The sequence below is a fragment of the Pectinophora gossypiella genome, chromosome 19 (genome assembly GCF_024362695.1).
Source record: "Pectinophora gossypiella chromosome 19, ilPecGoss1.1, whole genome shotgun sequence".
NCBI lineage: Eukaryota > Metazoa > Arthropoda > Insecta > Lepidoptera > Gelechiidae > Pectinophora > Pectinophora gossypiella.
Window position 1 is genome coordinate 5855529 of NC_065422.1, and position 17141 is coordinate 5872669.

At 38.6% G+C, this 17141-nt stretch overlaps 1 protein-coding gene across 1 annotated transcript in view; it reads right to left on the reverse strand.

Annotated features, from left to right (window-relative positions):
- Positions 1-17141, reverse strand: part of LOC126375456 (N-alpha-acetyltransferase 15, NatA auxiliary subunit) — a 104410-nt gene that overhangs the window by 1462 nt on the left and 85807 nt on the right. Inside the window, exons 11-14 of the mRNA XM_050022382.1 lie at positions 4016-4113; positions 3335-3433; positions 1179-1287; positions 399-559 (exon numbers count right to left, since the gene is read on the reverse strand). Coding sequence (XP_049878339.1) covers positions 399-559; positions 1179-1287; positions 3335-3433; positions 4016-4113 — 467 coding nt within the window. The remainder of the gene's footprint in view (positions 1-398; positions 560-1178; positions 1288-3334; positions 3434-4015; positions 4114-17141) is intronic.

A 17141-nucleotide genomic window follows, 5' to 3' on the forward strand; every position in this document is an offset into this window, starting at 1 on the left:
ATTATATAAAACATATGCCTATCCGCTTCTTAAATACATATTCTTTTTGTACCAATGAGTTATAACTAACACAGTTGGCTCGAACATTATAGACGGCGGTACGACTTATCACCTACCACGTTGGTCTAACAGATAACCCGGTGAGGAGTGGGTACTTAGTTCATGTCGTGATGAATGTACCCATGGGCTACAGTCGTGAATTTATATATATTTTTTAAAATTATAAGAACTTATATTTATTATTTATGTAATTTAATCCTGCAGAGTGTGCGGTAGAGTTTGCCGCTCTAGAATTGGCTTGCACAGCTATGAAAGAAAGTGCATTTCTTCGAGTCAATGACGTCATAAATCGTCTGAAACAGATGTATAAGGCCAATGATGATGATGAATTTAGTTACCGGCTCCATCTGCGTGTCGACGACGCTGGCGACGTGCGGGTGTAGCGGTCGGTGCTCGGCCAGCCAGCGCTGGAAGCGCAGCAGGCAGTCGTGCAGGTGGTGGTGGTTGGCGTCCAGCTGCCACGCGCGCTTTATGCTCTGCAGCATCAGCAGCGGACGCTCTGCAACACGTATACTTTCACATCAAACATGAACTAACGCAGTTGGCTCGACCACTATAGACAACGGCTCACCACCTATGTTATGCGTTGGCCTAACAAGGCTAGAGGCGTCGGTTTAGTTCATCTTGTGATAGACGTACCTCTGACTACCCCAATTTAGTCGTGAGCTTATGATAGCGCGGTTCGCAGAACGCGTGACTTACATCGGATGTCACGGGTTCGAATTTCGACTCGGGCTTTTAACCACTGTATTGGACTTTGAGTTTGAATTCATGTCTGTATCACAGATAATTGATACTTGCATACAGGATAATGTGCCTAGTTAATGGGAGAAGCCCTTATTATATATTATAGACCTCTGCCTACCAGCAGGGGATACACGCGTGATGTTATGAGGCTAACGAAACATATTTATGAAGAAACGACTATTGTCGCACGTCAAACCGGGACCGACCCTCGGAGGGACCCAAAATAAAACTCAGTTCACCCATCCAATGACTGGCCGCACCCGACACTGCTTAACATTGTTAATGGGTGTCAATCAACAAGAAAAACTGGGCTATGGGCTCCTCTATTGCACTTCACAAAAATAACATTATAATATTTACGATAAGTTTACCTTTTCTGTAGTATATTTCGAAGGCCATTAGATGTGTGTTTATCCTGTCCGCGGCTAGGATCCGCAAAGGTTGCAGGAACTTGATTGCTTGTTCTAACGGGTCTTCCACCTGAAATGGTACATAAGAGTACATTCAGATATTTATTTGTATTGGACGCTCTCCACACAACAACCGCCTTGCCAATAAAACATAAACAAGTGGTGAACGTGGGTATAAATATCTGACAGCTAAGCAATATTGAATCCAAGCATTAGGTATCAAATAACTCGATTGAACTTTGCTTGGCTGTCACTTATTGACATTTTCTTTCTTTCTTTCGTCTTCGTAATGCATGCATGAAGGTTGATGAGGTTGAAGAAGCGAAAGTGGTGTGTCAGGATCGTATTAAGTGGAATCCCGTTGTCTCCGCCAACCTCGACGGGAAATAGGGTCACAGAATACCAGCGTCGTTGCTCGCGCCGCGGCTTATGCTGAGTGAGGCCCTTTTATAAAGGACACCACCATTGTTGACCAGTCCATACACTCAATTACAATTTGCCTCGATGTTTACTGTCTATTTATCTGTACTCTCTCGTGTAAGTTGCTTTTATTACGCGTTATGTGCATAGAGCAACGCGGACCTGCGCTATGTGTTATTCCGTGTTTTGTTTTTTATTAGTTATTGTGATGCCCCTGTATGACAAACGTTTCTTTCATTCTTTCTTTCAAATAGGCGTGATCTTATGTGTGTATTCAATAACTGAAACCCATCCGTAGTCCTTTGTATTCGTATAGTCTAAACAGCACACTAGATTCTTACTTGCTGATCAGTTGATCAGCTCCTCTCACGGCTTACGTCACTCCTTACAATCCATGATTGGCTTCAATGTAACAATATCAATCTGTCTATCACCACTCCGCACGATTCGTGACTTACGAGCGAGAGCACTACGGACAGGTATCACACATTAGTGATGTGATAATTCGAATGGGAAATTTAAATTCTTATAACACATATATCGAAATTATTTTTAACTTACCGACACACCGACAGAGGGATTGCGTCCTCTAACATGATGGACTAATGTTATGGGCGATAGGCTGATCCCTTATCACCATAAGGTTCATCATATCCATCTTAGGACTTCGTATCAACAGTGGCTGCAAGTTGTCTTTGATTACTTGTGGCTCTGCCCACCCCATTTGGGATTACGGGCGTGAGTTTATGTATGTATGTATGTATTTTTAACTTACAAGTATTTACGATTTTATGAAAACATGAAATGTTTTTAGTATCGTTGGAAATGTTTATTTTTCATGACCTGTATTGCACTTAACAACTAGTTACATAACAAACATTAAATGGACTTTAAAACGGAGGACTTATCTCTAAGAGAGATTTCATCCAGCCAACCGAGAGGTAGTACAAGAATACACACTGCGGGTGAATAAAAAGGTGCAATATAGGAAATATAATAATAACATCTAAATAAAGTAATAATAATATATATTTTTTGATTATTATTGACCTAGGAATCTAACTTTTTTTTTTAATTAAGCTGAACTATTCAACTCTTAAACCTTTTGCGTTACAGCATGGTGTCTAGCGACATCTGTTAGAGTAGTAAAGTTTTTGGTGTCTCTTTCGCACTAAGGAGTACTCCATGTTTCCGTCCTGTTGTCATACTAGAGCCCAAGAACTATATTTCTCGATTGAACATTTAAATATACTCGCATCTCACCATCACTATGAAACACGCGTGCCCCGGGCGTCATTGCAACCTGTCTCCATTGTTCTCACAGGTAAGTTCTGAATCGCTATTTTTAGACCTGTCTCGATTCGCACAAATTGGAATGTCAATCAAAAATGTCGTGTAGGAAGCGACTGAGCCAAAATATTTATTTGAAGTTGTCAATCGCGTATCAATAACTTATTTATTGGACTACGAGTGGAGGTAAAACAGGATACATTACGTTCAGCTGCTTATCATGACTTAAAGGGATTATGTTCATTCCAAGCGCCCTTTGTTCTAAAATAGACTGACGTCTGGGCGACAGCGGACAGCATTTCAAGTCGCTGGCGCCACCGCTCGTGTCAAAAGAACCACGAGCGTCTGTCGTTAGTCACCATACAATTAGGAATTTTGTGGTCATACGAAAGAGTTTCAATACTCACCCTCGCCAGTTTGTCTGGAATGAGTTCATCCAGCTGCGGCGCCTCCGGGTCGCCCTGCTCCTGCTGTTGACGTGCCTTGTGATGCTGCTCCCGTTTCACCTGCAACGTACATTATCCATATACATAAAAGCGAAATGCATTCACTAACTCGCTCATCATGAAAACTTCTTATCGTGTGGGTTGTGAGGTGGAATACTAACCTCATCAGCCCTGGAGTCAGGGTTATTATTGAGCCGCCAAATGCCCCTGACATGCTCATGTAACGACTAAGTACATTATTTACATCAGTAAGTAGTAACCGGGACCAACGGCTTAACGTGCCTTCCGAAACACGGATCATCTTACTTTCGGACAATCAGGTGATCAGCCTGTAATGTTCTAATCAAACTAGGGATCGCAAAGTTATTTTTGTGGTATGTCCCCAACGGGATTTGAACCTGAGGCCTCCGGATCGTGAGCCCAACGCTCAACCACTGGACAACGGAGGCCATTATCACGAAAACTAACAAACTACGAGTGTTAGGACTCTCAAATTTTGCACGAGATTTTATATAATCACTAAAAGACGGTAGATGGCGCTACCAGTAGCATTGGTAACACTCTCCTTTACTAGTAGTCCGGAAAAACGGACTGATAAAATCAATTTTTGTGTAAGTTCAAATTACTTTTTTGTGCAATTACCTGAACTTGCGCTTGAAGTGCACTCTCTTGTTCAGCTTTGCGTTTCGCTTTCCTTTGTTTGTTCCTAAGTTTCTTCAGCTCGGAAGGCGCCAGGTTTTCTGTGGACAAAGAAAAAAAGGTTTTTACTTTATAAACAATATCAAGATTGGAAATTCTTTACTGGACCTGGAACTTATCAGCTGGAATGGAGAATACGAGGTACGCCGCATTGATTGGCATTTATGCCTACTCGGTACGACAGTGCCCTGTGTGTGTTTTTGAGTTTATTTGTGGATAACTATCGATATGATTATTTTCAATGTTTTCTGTATTATTATATTTTTATTTGTTTCCGTATTAATGCGACGAATGGGTGCCGAGACAAACCTCTGTGGTTTAACGGCATCATTCAAACCATGTATTTAGATTAAGGATATAATGAAAAATAAAAAAAGTAAAACAAAATTGTAGTAATTCATATTACGAGTATACGTAGTCGGTCCCAAAGTTCTGTCACAGGCACATTATTTTTAAATTTCGAACATGCTTTTAGAAAAATTTTATGGCGTTCCATTTTTGAATGTTTGACAATTATTTTAAAACAAAAAATGATCATTTGCCGTGATTTATTACGATGGAGTGGACCTTGAAAGAAAACCGAATCGCAATTTTATCGTTGCATCGCTGTGGACACTCGCCGAGTACCATTTTCAAGTTGCTCAAAAATTTGAAAATAACACTTAGGTTTGTGTATCGTACCATAAATAGGTATAATGAAGTCTCAAGTGTTGAGGACAAGAAAAGAACTGGCCGGCCTCGCTCCGCAAGAACACCAGCAGTGATCAAAGCGATAAAGGCGCGCATACGAAGAAATCCTGTCCGAAAACAGAAACTGATGGCTTTGCAGATGGGGGTCAGTAGAAAAACAGTCAAAAAGGTTTTAAACGAAGACCTTAAGTTGCGAGCATACAAGAAAAAGAGTGGACACTTACTTAATGCTCGCCTGAAAGCAATTAGACTCAAAAGATCCCGGTTGTTATTAAAACGGTACGCGAGAAACCGACACCGTGACATACTTTTTACAGACGAAAAAAATTTTGATATAGAAGAAAAGTACAATAAGCAAAACGATAGAGTGTAGGTACGCAGAGAACTCTGAAGAAGCAGGAAAAAAAGTTCCGCGGGTTCAACATGGGCATCATCCATCTTCAGTGATGGTCTGGTTAGGTGTCTCTTACTATGGGCCAACGGAGGTTCATTTCTGCGAAAAAGGTGTCAAAACCAGTGCAAAAGTGTACCAAGAGACGGTTTTGAATCGGCTTGTCAAAGATCTGCCCAACACGCTATTTTCAGGACATCATTTCGTGTTCCAGCAGGATTCTGCGCCTGCACACAAAGCCAAAACTACTCAAGCCTGGTTCGACCATCAAAAAATTGACTTTATTAGACACGAAGATTGGCCTTCCTCCAGTCCGGACCTTAATCCTCTGGATTATAAAATTTGGCAGGTCTTAGAGAACAAGGTCTGTGCTAAACCCCACAAAAATTTGGCGAGCCTGAAGTCAGCCATAATTAAAGCCGTCGCTGAAATAGACATGAATATGGTGCGTGCTGCGATAGATGACTGGCCGCGGCGTTTGAGGGAAGTTATTAAAAACAAGGGAGGTCATTTCGAATAATTTTAAGTTATTTTCATTTCTTAATAAATATACTTTAAATTGATATATAATTTTTTATAAACTTATTGGTACTTTTTATTTTATCACTATTTTCATATATGACAGAACTTTGGGACCGACTACGTAATGGTCTTTACCGCCGCGGGCGCTTACTTCGTTAGCCATTCAATTTCTATCTACACAAATTTTAATATTTAAAAACGGTATCAACGGGTGCCACTATAGGCCCTTTTGATTTGGACCATTTCAAATATAGAATGCGTTGAGCTGCTTCTCAATGCTGCTTACACCGAACATGTCGTAAATTTTGGCTTCGAGAGATCGTATCCCCTTACACTATTCCACCAAGTTATCAGTTGACTATTTGCAGTTACATTCGGTATTCAAGTCCCAAGATAAATATGGTGAACCGTACAGTGCCAAGTTGCTGCCCATCGTATGTATGTTGGAGCGGACATAATCTAGTCTCAAAAACATTTATTGAACCCCAGGGGTCCAAAACAACAAGCAATTACAAAACCACACGACGACATTAACATAATACACCATAATCGCAACCTAATATGTATAATCACAATATTTACATTCAAATCAACAAAACAGGTAGATGCATATTAGGACTGGCTCGTCTAGAGTATATGCCCTTTATATTTTAATGTGATTTTAGCCGTCAACATTGGTTTTGACATTGTCTTAAACATTAATACATATATAACAATGAACTATAAAGCTGTGGCTTTTATGGTCATAGGCAACATTTCCGCGACAAATATTTTTGTGTGGATTCTTATAAATACCACTGATAGGTATGTCTATTGTCTAAGAAGGATGTGGTTGCCCTTTACCTACAGTTTATAAGCCTGCACACTCGAGTTTATATACTTATATTGATTAGGTGAAAATGGCTTATGGTTGAAACATATTCGTGAAAAGTATTTACTAAACTCATCTAACCTACTCTATCGTATTTTTACCGACTTCAAAAAAGGAGAGGGTTCTCAATTCGACCGTATATTTTTTTTTTGTTCGCGGATAACTTCGTCGTTTATGAACCGATTTTGATCATTCTTTTTTATCCTCTTCATGCAGAAAGCTCGGTGAGGTGTGCGTACTTAGTTCATGGATGGATGTACCTCTGACTTCCCCAATTCGGATAAAGTCGTGAGCGTATGTTGCAATGTCCCTCGTTTGATCCTTTTGCAACAAATCTCCAGCAAACTTTAAATACAGCAAGGATAATTTCACCATACGGTAGTTAACCAGACTTCAAAGGTTAGTGGTTCGCGTTATCAAAGCGGGGTTGTAGCCGGTGATTATGCCAGATCGGAGAATAATGATAAAAGATAGTGGGCCGGCGCATGCGCGAGTCGTGATCTAGCGGTGTGTGACAGCTTTACTTGTGTGGCCAACTGTGCCTTGACCTGATTAGAAAATGCGATAAATGTGACAAAAAGTATGCTTACGCTTGAAAAGGGTTTAAAATTGTCTTTTGGCCGCGATTGTCCCTTGCGAAAGGGATATTTTGCGATAGGAAGATATTGAGCAAGGAATTTTTCAAAAGGGACACTGCTAAGAAAAATCACCTATGAGCACGTGTTACAGTTGGCAACCATCGCCGAGACAATGGGTTTCATTAAGGCCGCTGACCACGGCGCATTATTGAGACAGTTTCGCAACGTTTGCGACACGCGCGTGCGCAGCCCGCGCCCACAGCCGCTATGGTCATTATGCTACGGGGAATGTTTCCAAGGAGAGTTTAGAAATTAGTTTCGTTACTGTGTCACAGTGACTCCACTATGGCGTTACTTTTAAAGACCGGATACAAAAAAAATAACATAATAACAAAAAATATTTCAATTTAGTGTTTGAATTATCGAATTTCGAAAATTACTTAACAAAAATTAGATAACTCAGGTCTGAATGCAAAATTAAGTACTTGAATAAGAAACAGTCAGCATTGGAAGTACTGAGAAATATACCTAATAAGAAATATTAAAAGCAGATACTTAAATAATAATAAATAATACTTAAATAAAAAAAAATATATAATTTAATTAATGACCCTGCAACTCAATTTCAATTAGGAAACACAAGGTTCGCAATCCCGCAACCCATTTACATTGGCGAGTAACAAAGGAACCATACTTATACATTTCCCCATAGGAAAAATGGTGGGTATCCGAAATGAAGCAATAAAGGGCGAACAAGGGGCCATTTCGCGAGGAACGGCGCGCGCGCCGGCAACTCGCGGCCAGTCACGATTTGTTGGAAATTTTTAATTAGACCGGATAAACTACTCAAATCGCCAGCCGTTACTGCAACAATGATTGATTTGTTTCTCTGGGAAAACGTGGGATGTCTTTATAAATACTGACGAAGACAAAAACGATAGGATGAAGGTTATATAAAGGTATTTATTATTTGGCATAGCAGGCATGAGTACGAGTATTATATAATATAACATGAATATACTATATTTCACACACAGGAAATACAAAACAAAAGAGAAATATAGTGTGAATAAAGTGTGTAACAATTCCCAAATGTCAACAAAAAGTTTTAACTTAGGCGTCATGTAGACTTAGGTAGAGATATACTATTATGTACCACGTTTACCAACTTAATTTGGTGAACATTTTCACTCGTATGTTGTTTATTTCACATTGCAGTTTCTGTAAACACCGTTAAATAAATAATTATGATTCAATTTCTCTGGCACATAAATAAGTTCTACTATTGCTTAATATTAAATGTAGAAATATCAAACGACAGTAGATTGCATTTCATACAATACAAATACATAATCTAGCTTCGACTAAATAGGCTTCAACATTATTTATTCAACAAACAAAGCTAAGCTGAACACCGACTCAGGTCAAGTAATACATTTGACAGTCGCAACAAAATCACGGTGACTAAATATAGGACCGCAAACTTCACAAAAGACGTCAAAGTCAAACCTCCAACAGCAATAACAACAATCGAGCCAGAGGACCATTCCATAAACAGATATGCATTCTTTAAAGTCGATGCAGAAGGGAGAAACTACAGAAAATAAGCAAAGAAGATTATACTCGAAAAGCATAAAGGTATAAAAACACTTGAGCATAAAAGTATAAAATTATTCCACTTGAATGAGTAAAAAGAAACAATTGTGCTAATACAGGTAACATTGGCAAGACTATAAATTATACTAGCACAAGTAGTACTCATGTTGTGTATTGACATGCTAAGTTACATACATTTATTTAATAATGTGAATGTACATGTAATATGAAATTGTAGACTTTGAAATTGTCTTAAAACGCCTTCAAATTAGTCGCATTACTGCAGCGCGGCAAAATTTGTATGGTGTTATTGCCGACTTGTGGCTCTACTTGGGGCTTCATATGTATTTATTGTACTTTTACATAGATCATACATCGATCAGCGTATAGGATCATCTTATCTAATGCACTACTTTTCCTCAATATCTTTATTTTGTCGTTTCTATGTTCCATTACGTCGCCATTCTTTAGCTGCACGACTATTGTAGCATATTATACATCAATGGCTGCACGTTATTACTGTGCACGTCTGAGCGACACAGCCAGGAGGGCCGATATATCCGGCACACCTTTTTCGCTGTCTAGATCTGCAGACAGATTCTGAATGGAAACGCCTGTCGACACTGACAGGTAAGGTCTATTGAGTTTCTACCACATTACCGCCTAAGGGAGTCATTGCACTTACATTATAGCTGAACGGCTTTGTTATGATCTCATTACGTTTTAAATATGGTTGTAATAGCTGATGAGAAACAGGTTAAAAAACGAACACTGCGTCTGAAACACGCAGTGTTAATTTTGACAGTCTACGTTCGAATATTTTATGTGTATTTATTATTTATTACTATTTTTTTGGATGTGGTATACTGATTTGTCTTTACTCACTTCAGTTAAGAGAGAGATAGAGAAAGAAGGAGAACCCACTATCAGGAGTTTTAGTTGAAATCGACGAATTAAATGGGTTTATTTTTTATGACAAGAGGCCCGCTCCCGAGCGTAATATAATAGGATTTGTAAAAGCGGACGTGTTTACGTAACGTTATTGTGCCTTAATCCGTCTAGGACACGTCGCATACACAAATTGCTGCTCTAATTCACTGCGTTTGCGCAAAACTAATGAAACTGCGGCCGTGGTGAACGCGAGGTCGCGCGGGTCAAAAATTTTTCATATCAAAGCAATGTGAAACGTGGAAAAGGGTATTTCAGCTAGAATAGGACATAAGGTCATTAGGCATGTGGTAAGTTAGGTGCTGAGGATGGTCATCGGTCATCCATCCCACAGCCTACAAGATAGAAGAATAAGAGGACATTATGTTTCTTTAACATTTTATCTTTTTCAATGATTATGATGATGATGAATAGGAAACGAACAGAAAGATGTGAACTGATAACTCTATCTGAACTTGAATCACATAAAAAAACAGCAGATGTTACGTAATTGAGACGTCTGTATTTTTTTTATGAGCCATCAGTTGTTCTGTAATTAAATTAACCACGATAGGCATATTAAAGTTACAAACTTTTAAACAGAACAGCCCCGCAGAGTGTTGCAATATGTAATACAAACTAGTTTGTATGCTGACAGGCTCTGTCGTTGCTATTGGTGGTCGATCCAGTTTGAAATTTGTGCAGCTCATTGAAACTATTCGCAGCCTAATTTATCTCGAAAGAGCCGGCCATTAAGGAATTAGTATGGCTAAGTTATGAAATTTAATACGCTCTTAACTTTATAATCCAGTGCCTACAGGGCAGGTGGATTATTATGTAAAATTGGAGGTACTAGCTATTAAAATACTAGAAGGTAGTTAAGTTACTATACCTATGCTTATATAAGGTCAAACCATAAAATTCTAAGATTTTTATTCCAACATATAACTTAGAATTGTCAAAAGATCTACAAGGATGAGTTTATGAGCACCGAACGTCAATATCTTTAGTGTAACCGCTAATAGCCTAGAATCTTTTGAAGGTATGGGTAAAAAAGTATAAAACAACCAATACATATAATTTGTGTGATTCAATTCACCTCGCATATAGCCGCATTCATTACAATCTTAACCGTGTCACAATCAATTCTATCACGAGTCAAAAACACAAATGTCTGCCGTCACATAACCCGCGTTACGCCATCTTGTTAAACATTGCAAGCTGCAACCAGAGCGTCTTCATCTTCAAATTGATTATCCTCAATAATGTGCCGTTCCCGGGAATGTTCCCACTTTGGGAATGTCCCCCGTAGTAGAAAGACGCAAGTTATGTAAAAAGAGCTTTATTTACCTAGCTTTAGACAGATAGGGTGGTTGTTGTTGTATTGGACTGTATATCTCTCTCTCTATTTAAGAGCTGCGCTCTTGTCGGTGGAGTAACCGCCATTCCTCTCTTCTTCCCGCCAAAACCTTCACCTCCCGATACGACACGACCTGCACCTTCTCTTTTATTTGTTTCATAAATGTTATCCTAGGTCTACCCCTTCCTCTCTTCCCTTCAATTTTTTCCTTCTATAATGTTTGTTATAAATGAATCGTGTCGTATCATGTGGCCAATCATATTTCCTCTCCGGTTCTCTATAGTCTTCAATATGGTTCTCTTTTCTTCAACTTTTTCCAGCACTTTTTCATGTGACACCATTTTAGTCCAGCTGATACCCTCCATCCTTCGCCAACACCACATCTCAAACGCTTCCAACCTCTCTCTGTCTCTCTGTGGACTGTATATGCGATTACGATAAATTCGAAATTCAACTGGTATGTCACGCTGGGTGGACTAGTACAAACTGCTGCGGATATGGCACAAAATAATACAGTTTGCAAGAGTAAGGAAAGGCACAGTACCTGGTGGCGGCGCGTCTGACCTCAGCCGGCGGGTTCATAAAACACTGATTGATGATGATACACTGCGATCAAGCACACAAACAACACAGTGCGGCGAGGTAAACCTTATTACAGCGAATTTGTCGAATTAATCACCAGGACATGTCCCCTTACGCGAAATTTGAGTTTTATTTTTACCAGCGCGTGCGTGTTGACAAGAGATTTTTCGCCATCTTCTTTTTCTTGACAAGCGCCTCCAAGCGACGAAACGCGGAACTATCGCGTTATCTTCCTTCTCGTTCGCGCAGAGACGATAGGTATGTGCGGGAAGAGGATGGGAACAGGAAGTGGCGCGAACATACCAATCAAAAATCAAATTTAAACATATAATAATTATGGCGCAACCATAGGGTTAAAGTACAAGAAACAACAATTGAAAAAAAAGAAGCAGCCGGTGTCCTTACTAGCAAAGAGGAACATTTCCACTATGGAAACATTCCCGGGAACGCCACATAACTGATAACCCTCATTAGCAATCTCTCTCTCTCTATTTAAGAGCTGCGCTCTTGTCGGTGGAGTACTCGCCGTTCCTCTCTTCTTCCCGCCAAAACCACCTCTTGATACGACACGACCAGCACCTTCTCTTTTATTTGTTTCATAAATGTTCTCCTAGGTCTACCCTTTCCTCTCTTCCCTTCAATTTTTCCTTCTATGATGATGTTCTGTGTCATTAGCAATAAACAGTGTAAATTAATCGGCGCACGTCTACGTAGTGAACACCTGTCCAGTCTGTCTACTTCCTAAGTCGACGATTGCTTGTTAATGCAAATTTTGATTAATTTATTGAGAGCTAAAGAAAGATGGAGTACGTTTGTTAATTATGTAAGTAGAAGATGCTACAACACTAAATACGTAATGGTGTAAGATAACATAGCTTCACGCCTGTATCCCCTAAGGGGTAGGCAGAGATGTAGAGTATACACCCACTTATCGCCGGCCATTTTAAGTGTCATGTAGGGAGCGAGCCTATTGCTTTAACCGGGCACAAATCTTGGAAACAACGTGATATCAATTATGTATGATCCAAATATGAATTCAAACTGAGAAAGTCGAATTCTGTGGTACAGATAGAGCCTGGCCCGGGATACGATTATGAACCCGTTACGATGTAAGTCACGCATTCTCTAAATAATATGTAAATCGCTCTCTATAGCGACCACATTATCGTATTGAACTTCCAAGATGGTGGATTATGAAGAACCATAAGGATAAAATAGATTGGTAAGAAGTTACCAATCCATTGCCCTTATGCTCGTACCCAATTAGTGTTACTATTATATATCAATGCTCGTAATTATTCCGTGCTTCGGAAGGCACGATAAGCCGTTGGCCCCGGGCTACTAGCCCAAACACCTCCACAAACCCGCAGTGGAGGAGTGTGGTGAAGTATGCTCCATACCCCCTCAGGTTGATTGAGGGGAGGCCTGTGCCCCAGCAGTGGGACGTGTATAGGCTGTTTATGTTATGCTCGTAATTATGAAAAACCAGATGGCAACATGCAAACAATACAAACTTGTTTTTCTTCTGTTTCATATGCAGTACTTGTGAATTATTGCTTAAAGGTTCCGCTATACAACCAAATACCAAAGAACAAAACTAAAGAAATTGCAGTTAGAAATCTCCTTGAATTGCTGAGTAGATAGATGCAGATATTCAAATCCAAGCCCACGAATTAAAACTTGCAAATTCTGAAACAATGTGGCACGCCCATTTCAAAACACCGAGAGAAAGATTTGCTCCGCATTGCCGGTATAAGCACATTTAGTCCTCAGTTCGTAATTTAGCAGTTAGTCATTGCAAACCGACTGTTGGCTAGATGCTGTGGCACCATTAATAATGGTTAGATTAATGACATTTTCAATGTGGATTGTGAAAGCGGACCACCTGTTCGAGAACAATATAAACTATAGAGTCGAACGTTTGTAAACAAAGAACTTGTAGACAAAAGAAATCCGGATAATTGAATTGGTCGAGGCAATAATCCTGTTTTTTATTGAATGGATTTAATCCGATAAATTGGGAATTAGACTCGCTTAGTACGTAGAGCCAAAGGGATCTTTGTGACAATGTTTTCTGTCTCACAGTTTCGCAATGCAAATAAGTACTTATATTATTAAATGCCAATACGGAACTCATAACATCGTTATGACCACAACAATTAGGTAGTTTCCCAGGTCAAAGTTTCAAATCAAATCAAATCAAAATCATTCATTCATTTGTTTCATTATGAAATTCAGATTACTAAATAAAGACACATCTAAAGGTGACGATAGACGTTTTCTTTTCTCTATTTAACTTATTTATGAATTTTAATAAAGAAAAATGTAATAAGAAGTACGACATTTTATCACGTTTTTCTATGGCGTCTCAGGTTGCTTTTTTTTTTCATACAAATTCCATAGTAATTTCCTGTTTTGACGTTTAGTAAAAAGTAACTGATTTGACTAGTTGAAAACTACCCTATTGTATAGCATCAAAGACGAAGCGAACACGATATATATCTAACAATCTGTCAAAATAAGTGCAATAATGGCGGTAATTTTACCCATATAGACATCTAGTGTACCACAATAGGTCGTTCAAAGTTTAGCTCTGAGTCGGTGACCGATAGTTTAGTCGCCATTTTCCCGCGATTAGAGTCGAGAATATATCTGTTATTTATGGTAGCAGTCGACTAATGCCGACGATTGCGTCTCTTGCGCACCAGACAACAAAGGTATCAACAGTGGAAATATTGCTACTAAAGTATTTTGTTGCATTTATTTAATATTTGAACCATTTAATATTGTCGAAAACGGTTGTATTTTCAAACATCAAGCATGATCTCATTACAGATACTTGAACTTATAGAATCCTTTTTTATATGTGTAAGCTTTTCATTACATTTAATAAACCAGGAAAATCTGGATGTCTTTTTGTAAAATATAAATACAACTCAACATTAGTTTCTATCTAATCCAATCGCCATTGACACCTACAAGCTTTTCAAACACCTCCAAGGCAGTAAATTGGCCCGATTCACAACGTATACGCTTCCTAATACCCCACTTTTCATTGAATGTTCCCACTTTGGGAACGTTCCTGGCAGTAAAAAAGCGCAAAACTTAAGTAAATAGAGCTATATTACCTAACCTTTAGGTAGATAAGACAAGAGTACAGTCATGAGCAATATCATGTACGCACTTTAGAACTCTGTCGCACTATCATATTTGACATTTAATAAGACGTACGGTTTAATTTGTCAAAAAAGTTAATGTGACATGGTTTCAAAGTGTATACATATTAGTACTAGTGACCGTACACGAAAGTACAATTTGAAAAAGAAAAGCAGCCAGTGTCCTTATTATTAAACACTTTTTACAACGGGAACATTCCCACTTTGGGAACATTCCTGGGAACGGCACATCAAAATTCAAATTCAAAATTCAAAAACATCTTTATTCAGTATGTAACATAGTTACACTTTGAATCGTCAATTTTACATAACGAACGTCTCATCCGCCTAAAACTACTGCAGCTTCTCACAACCTGTATAGCCGGGGAAAAGAAGCTGCAAGAAAAACCTCGGCAAAGGGCCCTAGACGTTCTTTAAAAAAATAAAAATAAACATAAAATATTGGTATACAATTGAGTAAATTAGCTGCCTGGTCGCGGCCCAGTTGCGGTAGCTTCTACCTGTCGTCCTGACATTGAACTGGTCGGAGGCTGCGAGTGCGACATCCAAGCGAGTTTATCTCGCGAAATTTATACAGCACTATTACTCAAGTCCAAACCGACGATAGATAGATAATAATCAAGCCCAAAAATATTATTCTTAATAATTAACTATTTGAATTTGCGTCACTATACAACTCATTAGAATACAGCGAATTGCCATATTTAGTATTGTTAAAGGACAACATAATATTGGCCAAAATCCTAAGATGAATATGAAGCTGTGAACGTGCGTAGCGCTGGTATCGGCGGTTTTTACATACAACTTGCTGTTACTTTTGGTATATTTTTTGTCCAATAAACATAATAATGAACAACCCAGCCTGTCACACTTAATGCAGACGCAACTTCACAGTGGTTAGTGACCCAGTATTACCAGTTATGGTGGCTGCGATGACATTGAACTGGCGGAAGGTTGGTGCATCAACGAGCGAGGTGAGCCGCTAGTCTAGTGTGTAGGTATGCCATTCCCAGACAAATCCATACAAATATTACAAATGCGAAAGTAACTCTGTCTGTGGTAATACGCTTCACGTTTAAACCAATGAACCGATTTAGTAGGTATGAAGATAGTATGAGATCTAAGGAAAAACATGGGATAGTTTTTATCCCGAATAATATTAGTCGCAAATGCAAAAATAGTGTCCGTAGCCTGGAGCACACTTTACAAGAAGATAGAGTTTATAGGAGCTTCGATTTGTAGAACTCTGTTACTATATGTACCTTTATAGGATGGAATGTTTAAAAAATAGCTGATATGAAAAGACGACATATATAGACAAAACAAATCAATATTTAGACACTTCTACCTATATAAATTTTTTCTGTAATAAATCTTGCCCTGCACATTGAACAGTCATGCGTTATATTTCCGTATTGCATACAACATGTATTTTTGTATACTCGTACTATATCTACATTAGTTATTACTGCTTCAAAATATTGTATGCCTAATTTCTAAAAAAGCTTAAACTGATCTGAGAAACACAATATTTATTCTGCTTTCGCTTTAAGTTACACGACTTTTGGTTAAGAAACATTTGGAAAGGCAAAGATAGTCGCATGAATAAGTACTTATTCATATTTCTATGTGCCAGATGCATTATTTATAGATAGGTATTAGCAATCGACAGGATTGCCGACATTGTATTCAAATGCATTGATGTGTCATGCAATAGTCGATGAACTTTCTTCCATCGATAAAGTGGCGATTTATTTTTAACATAATTTGTACTACTCCGTTTTCGTAACAAAAAGTGCAACAATACAGGGTGTTAGTGGCATCGTAACGAAAGTTAAAGGACATGTTTCAGACCATTATTCTGGCTTAATATCCAGTGGAATTCGTCGGAAAATTTATAAAACATTTTGTGTTGTTTTTTAATTATTTTCAGATCCGTACTTTCGCGACGGAAAAATCCATTTGATATCAACTCAGAATCATGCTCTGAATTACGATGTCACTAACACTCTGTATTTATAACGATGAAAAAACCATCACTTCAGTTTAAGTTTACAGCCAACAGATAAACAGGATAAATTCCTATGTTATTACTTTTTAAATCCTGCTTTGGAACTGCATGCCCTTTTGGTATAAGCAAATACAGTAACGCAACTACTTATTACTTTGCTTCCTGGATGTTTTATTTATGATATAAAATACAATATAATGGTTGTAATCCCGGGTGACCCTGTGAGTCAGGAAGTGACATTAGATTGCTATGACTACCTGATAGGTACACTGTAGGTAATATCTCTCTGACCTGCTACTAAGTATCGTCAACCGACCTTTTAGATATGACTGCGATAGAATTGTTGTCAGATAGGATGACATAAA